At 40.9% G+C, this 18,687-nt stretch overlaps 1 protein-coding gene across 3 annotated transcripts in view; it reads right to left on the bottom strand.

The window, feature by feature from the left end:
- Positions 1 to 18,687, bottom strand: part of cdh4 (cadherin 4, type 1, R-cadherin (retinal)) — a 200,717-nt gene that overhangs the window by 32,692 nt on the left and 149,338 nt on the right. For all 3 annotated transcript variants that reach the window (XM_044349577.1, XM_044349578.1, XM_044349579.1), the window contains 3 exons: positions 17,220 to 17,375; positions 12,806 to 12,950; positions 1,510 to 1,682 (listed from right to left, as the gene is read on the bottom strand). In XM_044349577.1, the coding sequence (XP_044205512.1) occupies positions 1,510 to 1,682; positions 12,806 to 12,950; positions 17,220 to 17,375 (474 nt within the window). The remainder of the gene's footprint in view (positions 1 to 1,509; positions 1,683 to 12,805; positions 12,951 to 17,219; positions 17,376 to 18,687) is intronic.

The raw sequence follows: 18,687 nt of genomic DNA on the forward strand, positions 1-18,687 counted from the left end.
AAACCTATAAGCATGATTTGTGACATCACAACTAGTTTGGGGCCAGTCAGCCAGTATACAACTTATGTAAGTGTGGTAGTGTGATGTGGAAACTTGAAACCTCTAGTACACGTGAACTGGAAATGGACTTTTCAGTGAAGTAGGAGACATCTTGTCTCCAAGAGTTTAACTTTTGAAATGAAACATAGTGGCATATTTATAGATTCTGGATTTTTAATGAGGTAGACAGACAATTACACAATATATTATACATATAAGTAGAGGATGTTTATATGCCCTAATACATGTCTGTAGGGGATCTTTAAGGATTTGTTTGTGGATGTCTGGAAAACATCTTATTGTACTAATTTACCTGTATTGTAGGTAACATGCATTTGATTGATTTGATGTCTTTCCATGAAGATACAAGCTGCTGTGAAGCAACACATTGCACCACAGCTGTGTGTGTGTGTGTGTGTGTGTGCATTGTGGGTCCTTGTCATAGCAGAGAGGCTATGTGAAATAATGAATGACTGGATGGAATAGCTGTTTTATTTTCAAGTTCATTCTGGAGTGGGTAGGACATGGGGGAGCAGGTCAGTGGCTGTGACCAGACAGTGAAAAATCATTTACACATTACATATTACCCCCTTAAAATAGTAGTAACATTACGTGTTACTTTACTTTCATTGCTCAGCCGTCACCTCTGTCAAAGGTGACTTTTAAACAATGTCAAAGCCTCCATCTACTGTGTTTAATATGTGTAGAAAAAGAAAACAAGACATTGTGGTTTAACAGGCATCCAGTCTACAGTTTGGATGTATTTACTGACCATCAAACGCAGTTACTGGATGATGTCCTGTCTTCTAAGTAAAGCTGTATTGTTCTCACATCCTCCAGCTCTGAACTAAACCAGCTGATTCCTGAATGTAGTCTTAGTAGCGAGCAGGTAACGTTAGCAGGCCGGCTAAGAAGACACAACATGCAAACAAGACAACTTTGGAGTTACCTGCAGTTACATTTTTCTTCTTCCTCCAGCTCCCAAACCAAACAAACACAACCTAACAGAACTGTTATCAACCCTCCATCAAACTACTGTAAGATGGCAAACATGTCAACCCCCAAACTGTTACTAGGATTAGTAACTGAAATGTAATTACAAAATTTCAATTTGAAAAAAGTAATTACATTACTCTAACATGTTACAAAGTAATGCATTACTGCCCAACATTGTAACTGGAGTAAAAAATCAAGAATACAGACACTACATTTAAGTTTTATAATGGAAATTTTCTCTGTTTGTCTACCAACAGTCAGGACTTGAAGCTGAGCTCTGACAAGACGCAGACAGAATGTTGTTCAACCAAAGCAACATTTTACCTTGTGATGGCTAAAGAGTGGAACATCTGTTCAGTAAGTTGTTAATAGCTGAAGGCCCAAAATGTAAGACACTATAATGATAGACTGGGTGGACGCAAATGAGAGGTAGAATGATCAAACAGTGACATAACACATGCAGCTGACCCTCACCTCTCTGTCCAAGCCGGCTGCCACTGTAACTATGTCTCCAGTCTCGCTGTTGATGGTGAACATGTTGGGGATGGGGCTGTGGGGTGTCTGCGAAAGGATGCGGTAGCGAACCATGCCGTTAGCTGTGGTGGAATCGTCCGAGTCACTGGCTGTCACCTGCATCACAGACGAGCCTGCGGAGAAAAAGTTAGTTAGCTAAGAAGACTAAAGAATGAAGTAGAATGAGCACTAGAGGAGGTCAAGTTGGGAAAAAAGCAAGACAGAAAAACAAGCAGGCGGCATTCATTAAAATACAAAGATGTGCTTTTCAAGGTCCTTCGCACACATACGTTCGAAAAATTTCAGCATAATGAGGGTTTCCTGTAAGCACATTACCGTTAATGAATTTGTAGAAAATATCAAAAAGAAGAAAGAGGACGCAGAGAAAACCCATTTATATGCACAGAAACAAGTCAATCAGACTTTGCAAATTGCCGTGACATTCTCTGTTCTTTGGCAAGCAACTTTTAGAGTGGGAGCTATTAGAGAGTAGAGTACAAAAACACAAACAAAATCTGTTAAATACACCCCTATTTTAAGCTGTGCTGTTTTGTCCTCTGTATATAGCCAAGCTAGTGGGACAAAGTTTCCACCTCTGCAGAGTCCATTTAGTAATGAGCAGCATTGGGTCTTCTGCCATTTCCACCATCCATTATTTCAGCCTTCAGCGGCACCGTGGCTGCCCTTAATGCTCCGATGCTCTCTCCCTATTTGTCTTAGAATCACGGATAAACACTGCCATTTAAGGCAGACAGCACAGAGGTGGTGAGGCGGAGGAAGTGTGTGTGTGTGTGTGTGTGTGTGTGTGTGTGTGTGTGTGTGTGTGGGAGGGTAAAGAGTGTATATACGCCTAATAGGTACGTGTGTGCATCTGTATGCATGTGTGTATGTCCTCACAGCACGTATCAGGGTGAGAGGCTCTGTGTCCCTGCATCTTTCCTGAGCAGAATTATTGATTTGCACGAGTTTGTCAGCTGGGCTCACAAATGCGACCAGGCAATTAGGAGCACTTTGTGCTGGAAAGAGGAGAGATCACCTCGCCTCTCTCACAGGGTTCTGTGAAAATGTCACTTTCCATCAGGCAGCCATTTACAGGCTGCTGCTGCTGAGAGAAAGACTGTCAACTCACAGGAGGGGGACAGCAAAGAGAAGAGACGGCTGAAGCGCTAACATGCTTGTACAAGAAGACAGTGTAAGTAGAGAAAAACTTAAAAGGAGGGAGACAAGGACATAGGAGCTGAAGGGTGAAAAGGAGATGGGGAAGCAGAGAAAAGGAGAAAGGGTGGTGATTCTAACGCCTACATGTAATTCCTTGTCTAAATTATTTGGAAACCTATAATTTTGACAACATTTCTGATGGATTTTAAAGATATACCACAGTTTTCATGTCGCACCAACTAATGAATAGACACTCTGGTTGCCTCAGTGGGCATGACGGTGGGTGGTGGGTGACATGCTGAGCAGGCACTATACCAGAAATGCTAAATTATCACATTGAAAACCCATCAAAATTAGTCCGCAAAAAACATGTCTTCTATGATGTACTGTACAGCAGAAGTAAGACAATCAGGTTTTGCTTCACCACCTTTCAAATCATAAATGTTAATGTCTGAGCTGAAGCATGAGAGCTGCTGGATTTGAGCAGATTCGGCAGTCCCCTGTGGGTCTGAGCAGTTACAGGTGTCTCCATTCCCATAATTGGGTCTAGATGGCACCATCATTCCTGTGACAGCCTGCATGGACAGGATAATTGTAGCCCAGAATTCTATTTCAAACTTCATTAAGTTTCAAAGCAGGATTTGTCACTTTGTCCAGCAAGGAAAAGAAAAGGGTCCCAGGAAAGACAAGAAGAAGAAAAACAATTACTGCTACTCCACAGAGGACAGCGTCAATATATATAATCAACCTCTCCACTCCCACAGGGAGAGAGAGGACGTGATGTTGGATCACATGTTAGTGCTGCTCCCTTTCATTTCAGTGAGGAGGATTCAGTGATATCATGATAGCGTGCCCTCAGATCCAAAGAGTGGTGGCCATGCCTGAAAGGGTTAATCTCTGAGCCTGTTTAATTCCTCTTTAATTTGAACACTAATTCCAAATCCTAATTGCTTTTCCGCCAAATTCGCTGGAGCTGAAAATTTAATTGGTGGCAGGCGCACATATTGTTGGTCATTTTGCTCACGTGATTCGAGATCACCGGTGAGGTCTATCTACTGCCTAAACATTAGTCTGCCAGAGTCAACATCTGCCTCCCAATTAGAGGGAAGTTTGAGAAAAAAAGATGAAGATGGATAGAGATAGACAGAGAGAGAGAGAGAGAGAGAGAGAGAGAGAGAGAGAGAGAGAGAGAGGGAGAGAGAGAGAGCGAGAGAGAGAGAGCAGTAAAAGGGAGGTAGACACAAACAGATGCAAAGCTGAGGAGGAAATTGTAAAGCAGATATAGAAAGAAAAGATGAGAATAGAGCTGAGATGGTATATAAAGACCACTAAAAGCAAAAGTACAAGGGGAAGCCAGGGAGCGAAAGGGCAGGGGATGGACTGTATAAGAGGATAATAACTCTCATCAGTGGAGGGAAGATAGAGTTTGCCTTGTAGAGGGAAAGAGTGGTGGCGAAACAGTAGATAGAGTGAGGAGGAGAAATAGCAATTGAGAAGTAAGGTAGGTAAGAGAAAAGATTGAAACCCAGTGAATCTTTGAGGAAATTATGAAGGGGACACAGTGTTCACACAAGAGCCTCTAATAGAGTCCACTACTTTCTGAGGACACAAGCCAAACCATTTAAAACCAGCCACTACGAAAAATAATGTCAGAAACTGGCATTCGTACCTCAATGCAAAGGCCAGATCAAAGGCTCTTTTTGGAGCCCTGATCCCTGTTACTGCACAATAGCCTTGTCTGTGGATCCCTACCTGCTTAATCTTATTCAGGGTCACAAGGGCTGAAGCTTTTGCCAGTGTGACAGGCAGACAGCTGACCCTCCTCAAGTCTAGTCTATGAAGCAGAAAAGCAACAAAGTGGCTAAGTGTGGGAAGTTATTTCAAGCATCAAGGATTCCAGTTGCAGTAAAAGACTCGTCATTTTCTGCAAAGACTGGCAGCTGGATCACTTTCAAGGCAAAAGATGAGCAACCACGTTTTTTTATTCTAGTTCTCCACATTTTACACATGGAGACGAGTTTACTTGTCATGGTCAGTGCTGCTCAGCCTGCGGAAACAGTTGTGTAATGTCCTCCGTGGAGGAGTTTCAATATTTAACACCAGAAAATAACAGGTGGTCAGCAGGGTATCAGACTGTGCTTGGAGACTTCAGAATTTAACAGAAAGTCTGTTAAAAACTGGGTTCATCTTAAAAGGTGCAGGCATATACAAGGGTTTGAATTGGATTATGGGAAGTGTAGGATTCAGTGTTTTGGAGCTTGGCCCATGCTAGTATCACCCTTGACAAAAAGTCAAAGGTGCATAAAAACATCACAAGATATGTCTATACAACCTCTTACAGCAATGCTTGCTGAGGCTCAGAGGGAGGAGCCATTTTGGGCGCCCCTGGTTACAGTCGCATTCATTTTCTCCATAGACAATGTTATGTGACTCAGAGTTGGAGCACTTTTACCATTTGAATTGTTATGAAATTTTCCTAATTGAATCAGCAGTACAAAACATGAACAACGGTGGTAGAAAACATCTGGTTCTTTGATTTGAAGGTTGGGGGTCAATCTAAACTTAATTCAGCAACTATGGTACTGAAACTGCAACAACCAAGAACTTTATTACTTGTTACAGCTCTGATTTTTGCCTTAGCTTGGCTATTTCCATGACATAAAACAACAGTATTTTTAAATTATCAAGAAGTATCCCGTGTTTATATGTTCATGAACATTGAGGATATCACAATAAGACAACTCACTAGCCTCGTGATCTTAGTGTGTTTCCTCATAGAGGGTTAATTTCCTCTGTCTGTCTGAAAACTGCTCCTGGAGTTTTCTGTGCTTATTATTATTAACTAAATGGTACCTACCTCTGTGTTGGATAGGCAAAATTGGACACCCGACCATTTTGTTAGCACTCAATACAGATTTGATGAGGTTTTGAAGCATGCCAATGGCTAAACACACTTAATGACAAAACTCACTGAATTACAAATTGTTAATGGAGCAGAGGCTAAGAAGGTCAAGTGGCAGGACTTCAGCTTTTTATAACACCTACAGGTAAAATAGATTCTTTGCTCCACATGACTTTCCTGTCGGAACAAACTGAAGGACAAGGTAAAAAAAGCAAACTGACACAGAAATGGTCCTTCATACAAAGTTGCCAGTGCTAACCACTGAGCCTCCACGTCAAGAGAAACTGTTCATGTGACCCTGATTGGCACCATGACACACTGAACATGGCCATATAGTAAGGAGCAAATGAGAAACTCTTGGTGCCTTAGCTGCTCACACAGTCTAGGTCCAATATCCTGATTGAAATATTTTTCTTCCTCCACCTCTACTTGCCTCCATCACTCCATCTCTCCCTTCCTGTGCCTATCCTTAATTAACCCCCCCCCAGGCAAGACAGAGAAAGTCTCTCACATCTCTCTGCAAGTGTTAGCAAACTCTTCAGGAGAGAGAGAGAGAGACAGAGAGAGAGAGAAACATGCCTGTCCTCCCTTGGGAGGGCAAATCGACTGTGAGAGAAGGCACTCAGCTGCTGGTTTTGATCTTGCACTCTCATTTCAGTAGGCCTTTTTGATAAAGACGATCCATAAAAGGGAACAACTTGCTGTCAAGAGTCAGGGGAGAAGCAGGAGGGAAGGAGAAGGACAGGACATCACAGGGCAGATGTTCTGAGTACACTGCAAACTCAGAACACACGAACTTTCTGAAGAAGTCACGGCATGTCGACTAATCTTTATCTGAGGCCACTTAACAAAACCCAAGGAGTGTCTCACGTCACAGTCTTGAAGATTTTATAGAGCATTAGATCATTTTGGTGACCTCACTTGAAAAAACAGCTATGTTTTATGCATTGTTTTAGTTCTATGTGTGTGTGCTGCCTGCATGTTAGCTTCAGCTTATAGCACTTGACCCAGAAGCTATGGGTGATTTTTTTATGATACTGAATGACGAGAGCTACCAAAAGCCCCTATTTGCACACCTTTAACCTGTTTAGCAGGTTTCCAAGGATAATCCTCCTAATTGCAGACTGAATTCCATTTATTCCTCATTAACAGCAACACAAAAACTGAATGTGATCAGATAGCTCACTTTGTTATGTACTGTTTTGTTATGTTTGATTACCTGCACAAATTAAATTCTATTAGTCACAGGTTCATTTGGTGCTGAGCAGGGGCCCGGTGGCAGAAAGTGACAAATGAAGCCGTTTCAAACTGATCCTGGCTGATGGTTTGATCGGATCTCTCACTACGTAACATCTGGTGACGGTGATAAGGGTGGTTCCCTGTAGGTCTCCCTCTTTGATGGCTTTCACACAGTGATAGATGGAGAGATGTGTTGTAATGCTTCAGAGAACCTTTGAGATGTAGGTCTGTTGATCCAGAATGTGATACTACCACAGTTTAACTCCTTGTATCCCCAGTTTGCCTAGCTTTTAGAAAAAAATGATTATATCTTATATTTCTGATATTTTCTGATTTTTATTGAGTAACTATCCAAAATAAAGGTTTGTTACTATTACACACATTTTCATAATATTATGAATATTAACGGGGATGTATCATGCAGATTTCCAAGTCTATATTTATATATAGGGGCTCTACTGCACAATCTTTGCATGATTTACAGTTAAAAAACTCCTTATTTGTCTTATACTGCAACCCCTCAGTTCAGCCTCTCTCTGAAACAGGCAGTTTTAGATCTTGTCTCTTTAAGACCCCCACCTGATGAGCCCACTCTGGTCTGATTCTTTACTGAAAATGGAAACTTCTGTACATCTTTGAGCCTAGATCTGATCTGAAATACGCAAGTGGACAACCTTGGCAACAAAAGGTTTGGAACAGATGGCCATTTGTGGGCATGTGTGAACAATCTGATGTCGACATGAGGAGAAAGTAGAGGTAACACTGTAAACAAAGCATATATAGCAGGTTGAAGCCTGGGCTTTTGACTTGCAGGGAGCATTTTTACATACCTTCACTTCAAGTTTTGGACCTTTGATCTTGTTTAACATAGACGTCCAACATCATAATTAAAAATAACAGAAAATCACAAAAACCATGTTATGTCCTCTTTAAGCATTTGAACTGTTTCTATAGAGTTGGACTATTTAGTGTGCACGCTGAAGATGGGGACCGTATTTCCTTTGTTCACAGATTTATTTGAACTCATTCTCATTGATATGACAGAAAACCATGCAATTAATTTCTCCACTTTTCATGCATCATGTTTCATCTTTCTGCTGAGACACTGTTGAAACAAATGCCTTCAATTAAGTTTGTATTGGATGCAGCACTGATTTGACTGCATGCAAGCAGCACATACATTTAATATATTAGAAATATTTCACACATTTTAGATTCATTTGGAGTAATTCTTCTTTTTTTGATGGAAATTATGGAATTAAAATATTTCACATTTATTAAAGTGAATAATTCTGAATGATCTCTAGTGATATTTATCCAAGCAGATAATTTTTTGCAAAGGTTTTTGACATCTCTGCTGCTGAGGCTTCTGTCACCATGCTCATACAAGTGAGACCAGCAAATTTATTTTTTAGTTTAGTTTTGTAAATGAGAAAATGTGTTTTAATGGCTTTTTGGTTTTTGATGTGGGTGAAGTGACTTTAAAATAAATTTCATGGCACTTTATGAGTTTCATGATAAAACTATTGCATTGCTTATTAGCCTGAAAATTCATATAAAACATTGTATGATTGGAAGCTTGTAAAATATTGTCTTTGTTTTTTTCTACATATGCAGTGAATAGCTACAATAATGTTTTGGAAAACCCACAATGTGACTGTAACTCCATCACTGTGCATCATGATGTAGTACTGGATATACAGTACTGTTTTATGTGTCACTAATACTCTGACCTGCTGTGGGCAGTGGCTGACAGAGAATTGAGATATTCCAGTAGCATCGCTGCCCAGAGCAGCACCTGTCAGCTGCAATGCTGCGGCAGGTTTCAACACTGCACCTGTTCTCCGAATGGAAAGAGTCACCTGAGGTAACACCCTTAGGGATTTTCTTGGCCTTTCCTTTCCACAGAATGATCAAAACCACATCATTGCATTTGGTGTGTGACATTAAGCTTACATAAAAGTATATTAAAAGCATTAAATAAAGGACTGAGTGGAAGATATTAATATTGTAATGGTTTAAGAACCAAGGAGAAGTGAGGACTGAAAGACAAAAAAAATGAGAGAATCTGAGACACTCCTATGCCAAAAATAAGTGCCTCAGATTTATCTCTATTTCTTTTATTCACTGTTAATATTTTTGGTTGTTGCCTTGGGTTTTGTGAGTCAATGCAGCAGAGTTTCTAAAGTGTAAAATGTAAAGAAAGGCACATACAAAAGAGTTTAGTCAAAGTCAGACCTGACATTAATTTATATACTTTACCTTGAGTGCATATCTCACAGTTGACATTTATCCCTTTCTCTAACTGCAGGGCTGCTGGGTACAAAAACTGACTTTAGCAAAACCGTAGAGCACTTCATTTGAGGTCTAAACTGGGTCCATTATTAGTGAGTAAAAGATTTAACTGACGGAGGATATATTAAAGGCTTAAATGGGCCAGAAAAGTATAAAGTGTTTCCTTGAACCTACAGCACCAGTCAAAAGTTTGGACACAATTTCTCATTCAAGTGAATAGGAAGATGTGTCCAAACATTTGACGTTCTGTATACTGAAGATGAATCACAGTAATTCTTGTTTTCTTCGACTAAACAGGCAATTAGGCCAATGTGGCTTTGTAGCCTGTTTTCCTAATTAAAATTCATCAATTCAGAGACCAATGACTGAGCAAAGGAAGACAAAAAGAGCTGCGTTCGACACACAAAATGCTTTTTTGACACCAAACTCTCCACACCTGACATTATGCTCCACAAACAAATGTTACTTGGCAGTGACTGCTTAATGAAGAGCAGAGCAATTATGCCGTACATGGTGTAATATGTTTCTTGTTAATTGGGATTACGGATAGCATTCTCTTCAAAACAAAATTGAATTCAAAGACTTTTGTCATTGCACACTCTCATTTTAAACTAAGTAGAGAGTATCAGAGTGAAAAACAAAGAAAGTAGCTTTTGGAATGTCTGGCTGCCCTCGCTAATTAGGAGCTCTGTATATAGACCCACGCTCCACTGAGGAGTAACCAGTATTCACACGCACACACATACACAAAGTCAATCCCATACTCACTCATCCATACACATATACACACACACACACACACACACACACACATACAAACCATGCTTTCCTATATTGTTTACAAATCCCCCTGAGATTAAACTTTGCAGCAGAACAATATCTGAACGCTGTGAAGACAAACATGGGTCCTCGGGGTCTGATTGTTAGTACATGAGTTCTTCCAGTCGAGACATGAGAGCTACTTGCACATTCTGCTCTCGTCTCTGGCTTTGCACTGACCACAACTCTGTTCCCCGATTCTGAGGGAAGGTCTACGTCTCTCCATGGTCTGCAGAATCTTATAATGATGCATCCAGCTAAGATACTGTAACACAAATATCTTATGAACTTGCCCTTGTCTGAACCAACTGAAAACTCAGAGAGTCAAATCCACACCTCAAAACGTTGGTTGTCCAAGTTCAAGTTATTCAAGGTTACTGTAAGTGAGATCGAAACATGGAGGAACCTCTGAAGACTGAAAAAAGTGCATCTGACTGGTCAAACTGACATTAAATGCTATCAAGTTCAAGGAAACCCTCCATGACTCATAGTTTAAAACAAAGACGCAAACAGAATCCTTAAGCAATAAGAGGCTTTGCATTAAAGTAATTTTGAACATTTTCTTTTTTAAATTATTTTTACTTTTTTAAACTGAACGTTGCTATTAATAAATCAGTCTAACTCACAGCTTCAAATGGATTACTGCATTAATAATGTTCTGTAAAGTACAGTACTGGGGATACAAAAGTGCTAGTATAAGTGGTGGTTTTCAGTTAGTGCAGCAATTTAAGTTGTTACATTATACAATTTAAACTTTATAATTGCAAATGATTGCAGGATTGTACTTATAGGTATTTTATGGCTTTAGATATGACTCAGCCACTGAGAACTGAACAAAAGTGTAGTTTGACCTCATATCGTCCTCCTAAGCGACAACACTGACAGAACTTTCTCTTCACTTTATCTGTGGTCACAGTGCAAGCCATGTTGTTGTCATGTCATGTCACTCTTGTATACTAATCCCCACAACATTTCATAAGACGTGACTTTAATTAGATTCTTTCAGACTCAGACTGTCTAACAGTGGAGAATCAATTCAGGAGTTTCTTTCTTTCTTTTTTTCTTCACTTTTGTAAACATTTCCAGTAAAACAATCAAAGTGTGCTGTGTGTCTATGCCTACATGAATAAGCTGGAAGCTGTCAATAAAAGAAAAGAATATGTTTGTTTAGAAAGCTGCCGCTTCCATATGTGTCCATGGAGTTGCTGGCAGTTGGTATATTGTACATATTGGAGCATCCAACCTGAAGAAGAATATGTGGAGTTGGTACTGTGTCTTTTGTCCAGATCAATACATTAACTAATTGATTTGCTCAATCTGGATAAAGGTGTTGACTTAGCAACTAAGCTGTTAACCCACACTGCTGACCCAGCTAAATGAGTAATTTAGGCATATCTAGCATGCCTTAGCTCATTTGTTTGTGTTTTTTTGGCTGGATCTCAACAGTGGGGCCAGCCCTAGAAATACAAATGTCTGTCACTGACTGAGTGATGAAGTCACACCATTGGTCAGCCGAAGGCAGCTGAAGCTAATTATCCCAGAATGCATTTTGCACCAACTGTCAGCGATGGCAGAGATTAAGCTATTGTAATTTTCACTGTAGTACTTTTAATATGTCACTTTTAATTTAAGTTTTAATTTTAATGTTTTAATATTTTTTCAGGCAAGAAAGTAACCATTTAGATTCCCAGTATGTGGCCAGTTTATCCAAATAACACCTGTTTGGAAGTTTTTGGAGATGTGAGGTGCAGCTGGGCGGGTGAGACCAGCGTCATCTCAGCTGCAAGCAGCCTGACTCCTGAGATGATAGGCCAGTCAACATCCATCTTCATCCCTGAAGAGCATGATCCACTGACCTGATCTGTGCAGCTCTTTGGTGACTTGCTGCTGGCTCTAATGTCTACATAGCATTTTGATATATGATATAATTCCTTTTGGAAGATACATGTTGGTTTCACAGATGAAATCTAACAATTGTAGCTGCCACATTAGTTCGTCTGAATGTGAAGTGAAGCTTCATGTTTTTACTGGACAGAACAATAGCGCTGCCTCTGGGGCTCTATATGTACAGATATCACCACATTTTAATAAATATAAATGTATTCAAATGAACAGATCAGTCTATATTAGATTTTGTTTTATTTTATCAAGCTAAATAACAGTTTGGATTTTTATTATTGCTACATTACAGACTGAATAACAATTTACTGCATCTCTCTGTCACTGACGTTCTTTTATGAGAGAAAAAAGTGTTAGAGGAACTTTAAGTTGAGATTATTTTGTCACAGTACAGTCAGGTACAGGTAGTTGTGCTGTCAGCAAGTACGCTGCTGTTCCAATTGTAGAATCATTATACTTCGTCCTCCCGTCCTCGGATGTTTTTACTCCCAAGTTGAACTTGCCAAGTCTGAACTAGCAAGTATGCAAGTGTGAACTTGGCGTACTTGGTAGTGAGAAAGGCCCTACGTCAAATTGGCTTTGGTCAAAGCCACTTCTGCACTTCCTGGGGGCTTGGTTGCCACGTGTCGCCACTTCCTGTATCACTTGTTTCAAATTTAAAGCCCTCTAGCGTTTCATACAGGGTCCAGCCATATACTAGGTTTTGACCTAGTCTTGTTTTTTATTGTGTTTTCCTTCTTCTTCAGCTCCTGGTTGACATCTATTTCTCTATGAAAATCAACTTAAATTTGCATGAGAGACGAAAACCATATCACACTGAGCAACACGCATGCATTAGTTTCATTACTGCTGCTTGGTGATGGAGTGCAGACATTTCAAATGAACCTGCACTCCCACGTGAGTTACCCTGCAGCGTTTTCTATAATGAGCAGAAGGAACTCTTACCTGGTTTGGATCCTTCGGCCACAGAGCCGTTGTACACCTGGTTCTGAAACTCTGGTCTGTTGTCATTCATGTCAATCACATAGATGTACAGATCTATTGGATTCTCCACCTGGTTGCCATTCATGTCCACTGCATGGGCTCTCAGCTGTGAACATACACAAATGCGCACAAAGAAAGAAAGGATCATTAGCATTCAATGCTGAACAAGAGCTTGAATGAATATTCCAGATGTTGCTCAGCTGACTCTGACAGTAGGCCGCTGGCATGATTGATTGACTCTGCAGACCTGTCTGAACTGGAACAAAGTACACGGCACAACTTTGACTTTGTTAATTGGCAACTTCATTTAACAGACAAATATTCTGTTTCTTGTCTGCCAACAGGGCATGAGTATCCTGTTGGTATCTTGGCACAGACCATAACAACACAGAAAAGGGGCAAAGTAGTGAAATGTTCCAGACACACAAACAACGCCTATTTTGTTGTTAGCACAGCCAGAGGCCTAGAAAATATCAGAGAGGTGTTGCTGCTCAAGCTGTGGCTTCTTTTTGTTCAGGGAGAATGTTTGTCTCAGTTTGTTTTGACAAAGCCAGCCATTTGGATGGATGTCTCTGACTGATGAGCTGTTCCTTGACAATACACAGTGTGAGAATAGTGAGAGAGCAAAGAGGAAGAGAATGAGGAAAAAAGGCGGTGCAGGGAAAAGGGGAATGAGATGGGAAGGAGAGGAGAGAAGGAGAGTGGCTGAGCCTTGTGCAAGTAAATGAGAGATGAAAACACAAAGAGGTGGTGTGGGGGTGGGCGGGTGTGTGGGGTAGGGGGGCTTGAACAGGGAGGACTGACAAAAGCAATCATCATCTACACTGGGATGTCTTAATCTCCACCGCTACTGTTACACACCCTCTACTCGCCACCAATCCCCACTAATGATATCGAACATAACGCAAAGCTTTGTAATAGCCCTGGAACCAAAATGGCACTCCTCACCGTGACTTACATTACTCTCATTCAATTGCTTAGAAATTCATATCCTCGGCAGAAATGTTATTTAATCACAGCTTTGCTTGGTAAGAGGAGAAAAGGTTCTCATTCTGGCTAAAACCAAAGCAAAATATTTTGTCTGCCACTGCACAGTAGAAGAGGATCTGCCTGCCAGCCTGTTTACAGGAAGTCGTGATGTATTGTGGGATGACATGAAAGATTGAATGGCGGCACCTGCCTTCACCGAAACACGACTAATCATGTCGGTTTTTGTGCCTGCCTGTCAAGGATGTTTCAAAACATACCCAAACACGCGCCCGCTTGAGCATTCACACACACATCCAAACACCAATTCAGACACATGTTTACGCATATTAACATGGACACTGACACAAGCGCACAGATGCACACTGGAGAGACACACAGCCAATCAAAAGAGCCCTCTTTAGCCACTTAATGATCCTCAAGATGCTAGTTTTCCATTGGCTGAAGCACAGCAAACAAACATGGAGAGGAGACCCAACAAACAAACAAACCCAATCTGTTTCCTCAGCTGTGAGCGCTGCATGCTGAGGGATGTGTGACAGTGATATGTGTGACTGCTTCAGTGCATGTGTGTATGTGTGATAACGATTGTTCGTTTTTGACTTTGTGTTTAACTGTGTGTATATTCTTTTATTTATTTTGTCCTTTCCGCCTGTGGATTTGTATATGTGTGTGTTCCTGCAGGTTTGCCTCTGTTCTATATGTGTATATGCCTCTGTATTCACATCTGCGTGTGTGTGTGTGTGTGGCTTCCTCTGTGTGAGCTCCGGAGTCTGTTTGTATGTATCTGCATTTGTGTGCTCGATGGAGGAATTGGAAATGTGATCTGAGGGCCTGGAGGAGTGTGTGCGCTTGTGCAGACTTCAAATATATGTGTGTGAAGCGACATCAGTATTCTGCAGGGTGAGCTTTAGTATGACTGGACCATCCACAGAGGAGCTATACAGTTTGTATTTGGCTCATTGGTCCCCTTACCTGATATACACTCACTGAGCTCTTTATTAGGAACACCTGTGCAATCTAATGCAACCCAGTACAACAACTCTGCCATGAATTCTACTTTTACAAAGCTTATAGACTTTCAGTTTTTGTTGACATTGTCAGAAAGTTGATAATTCTGCTTGAATGCTGCTAGCGTTATATTGAAAAGTGTACCTTATATTTTGCCCCCCTCATGTATGTTAATAAGGTAGATAAAATATTAGGAACACTTTTTAATTGAATGCACTCCAGTGCACCACCCACCGAGACCTCAATAATAAACATAAAGTAGAATAACTATGTATTTACAAATTGCTGTTGGAAATACATTGTTTATTTTAAAAGGTACAAAATTACCAGACATACTACTATAACTATTAATATTTCTCATCAGTAATAATAAATATTTTTACTTACTGTATATTTTCATATTGTCTGAATCATAAATTAAATACTGTTTATTACCGGTCAACTGATCTTTACAGAACTGATGTCATAAAGCACTATCAGCTCATCGTGATCAGTGTACTCCAGTAAAACACACTTAACCTTAACTTCATGCGCTCATGCAAACAACTATGCATGAAAAAAATGAGAATCCCAGACATTCTCATATTTGCTCAAGTCTCCTTGTGTCCTGCTGACTCACAGTAACGCTGTCTGACAAAACTGAAGCTCAGGCTAACACCCACTCTCCTCACCTCGCGGATCACTTCCCCCTGGTGCTAGTCTGTCAAAAACAGCAGACTCGTCTCTCTTTTCACTTGAACCCAAAACTAACAAGCAAAGTTTGGCCGGCAAGAGCGCTGCAGTGCTGGGAAATTCCTGTCAAGTTGAAAGAAAGTAAGCAATGGACTAAATTTCCCCTGGGTCAAATGCTGGCTACATTCTCCTACACTAAATCATACATCACATCACAAGCAGCATGGGTCCACAGGAGTCTACAGTAAATAGGAGCCGCATTCAAGTTGAAGTGCCCTCAACCTAACATGCTGTTTTCGCTAGAGGCAGTGTCAAATAAGAACTGTTTACTGAGTGGCTGTCCTTTCCCAGGGACCAATAACCTGGCTGCTTTATTGATCCCAATTTGCTGGTTGAGTGTAAGAGCAGGTGTGGAGAGACAACATACGCAAACATGCACTAGTGTCCAGAGCCTGAGCAACGTAGCAAGTAAAGTAACAAGAGGCTCATCTAAAACTAAATGGAACACACACACGAAGGAGTATGAGACAAAGCAATCACGAAGACAATCATCTGGAGCTTTGTGTTTGTTTATACTCAGCGCACGTACTGTATGTGTGCATTGGTGTCTATAATATGTGCGTTCTGTGGAGTGTGTGCGCTGACTGAGACGCTGAAGAGATCCACTCTCCTTTATTCTACCCTTCCTCCGAGACAGGAGCATGCTTTTGAATTAGCTCTATCAGCAGCACAGCCATCTATCATGCTGACAGGCACGCAGGCGTTCTGAGTCTGACACCAGTGCTCACCTCGAGTGGAGGTGTTCATCTTTGCTGATATAAATTGAAACCTATAATGTGTGTATATGAACCAATGGCCTAGCGTTAGCAGAAGTCTCATGTGGTCTGTATATTTAATTCACGCATCCACAAAGCTATTTGACCTGAGGTTCCAGTGGGGCCAGTCGTGAACTCAATCTTTCTGCCTCTTGTGTGTTTGTATGTGGGGCAGGGGGGGTTGGTTCTGTGTGGGTGTGTGTATAGTGGGAAATCATATGGGCCATATGCAGGGTACCTGTACATCTGTCAGCTTGCACTTTTGAACAGCACAGCTGCAAGGTGCATGAGGTCAGCAGGCAACAATGTGTGGGAGCAGCTAAGTAAAACAGGGCAGCAGTACACAAACGTAAAGTGGGAGACAGACAGAGCGTGAGAAGAGTTGGGGAAAAGAGAGACCTCGCCCTGCTTATGAAATAAACTCACATCATATATCAATGAACATACCGTACATGGAGATATACATACACCCTTGCAGACACACACTTGAAGCAGGACCTGCTCATTAGTTCTGATGGTAAGAACAAAGACAAAAGTTTTCCTGCTCTCCGTCTTGGCTCTGTCTCTTCTTTCTGTTCTATCCATCCTGCGCTGTTCTGTGTAGCTAAACCTCAAACTTAATGACGGCTGAAGTGGTTGTGTGTTTTAATCACTGGCATCAGCTTCAATCAGAGCCTGGAGAGGCTGGAGTGAAGACACAGAGCAGAAAGTCCTCTGAATGTGCTCCGACTTGTGGGTTTGTTAACATTAGTGGTAAAATGAAAGGTAGATCGGGGAGGCAAAAGGTGAGGCACATTTCCACTGGGATAATTAGGAGATAATGAGACAGACATACATTGAGGGGAAACTGAAACAGGGAGACAAGACAGATGCAGTCATTTCTTCCTTACATGGAAGGATGCTCTCTCCTCTCTGTCCAGGGGTTGGGTGACAAACATGTTGCCGCTGATGGGGTCTATGTTGTAGATGCCACTGGGGGGCTGATCAGCGCCTGCTCCTGTGATGCTGTAGCGGATGCCGACATCCTTGTCCTGATCTGAGCGGATCTGAGGACAAAACCAGAGAAAACAAGCTCAACAATGAGAAAAATTGTCAAATACTTATTAGTCCTGGCTTTCCAAGGTTTTCTAGCACTTGCAACGGAAAACACAGTAAGTGACATAAATTGTCAAAAATCCTTTGTAAAATAAAACCAAGTTTGAGAGAAAACTAAGAGTACAGTACATGGGATGTGTGGTAGATACATTGATAATAACATTTTCACTGCAAGCCTTCTTCTGTGCTAACACTTTGAATCTACAGTCTGGAGGTGAAAATAGAAAACCGAAGAATGTGCATTGTGGGAGATAGATCGACTGTCAGAACATTTTGTCTGACCTGTTGGGTTTTTTGGTTTTCTTTACCTCCATGGCAGTTTCTCAGCAGACCTTGAACAAGTGTAAAAGGACCTTACTTCCAGCTATGAAGGTACAGTATTTCTGACTGCTACCTGCCTGAATGATGTGAGACCGATTCATGCTGTTATTCTCAACTACCTCTGACTGGAGATTAATATATCAATGTGCCTGTTCCACCTTTAACACTGCAGCTGTTATTTCACACACAATTCAGAATGTGACATTTAAAGAGTGATATATTTCATTCTGAACAAGTTTCAGTACGAGCACCTCTTCTGTTCAAGCTATAAAAATATCAATACTTTTGCTTAGTGCCTTGCTGACTTGAAAGAAAACAAAAGGAGATGGGAATGTGGTACTTATTCCAGTGGTATTGATTTTCAATGGGCTACAGGGATTCTACTGTGTCACCATACAATGCAACAACATTAATGTGACATTAGTTAAATTTGTGGTTTGGAGTTATTACTAAGTGGGTATACAAGGACTCTCACCTCTGCACCCGTCTTGTAAAGAATCACCTGAATAAATCAGGCGCTTTGGAGAACTTCTTCGTCCATTGATTTAATAATTGTAGTATTTATAGAATATTTGTATAATGCATATAGTATTGTACTATTATGTGTGTTTTTGACCATGATTTAAAGCAAATCAGTACATTACAGAAAATGTAACCCTCAAGACCCTTAGATTAAACAAATCACTCTCTAGCACAAATCATTTGAATTGTGTTATTAGCCCCCGCTAGCAGCGTGGCTCGAGGGATGACACTCTGTCTGTTGGTCAGTCCACCACTTTGGTCCACACTAAAATATCTCAACAACTATTGACTGGCTTGCCATGACATGCACAAACATTCATGGTAACCAGAGGATGAATCCTAATGACTCTGATGATCCAATGACTTTTCATCTTGTGCCACCAGCGGGTCAACGTTTTCACTTATCCAATTAAATATCTC

Source organism: Thunnus albacares, chromosome 4, assembly GCF_914725855.1.
Source record: "Thunnus albacares chromosome 4, fThuAlb1.1, whole genome shotgun sequence".
NCBI classification, from domain to species: domain Eukaryota; kingdom Metazoa; phylum Chordata; class Actinopteri; order Scombriformes; family Scombridae; genus Thunnus; species Thunnus albacares.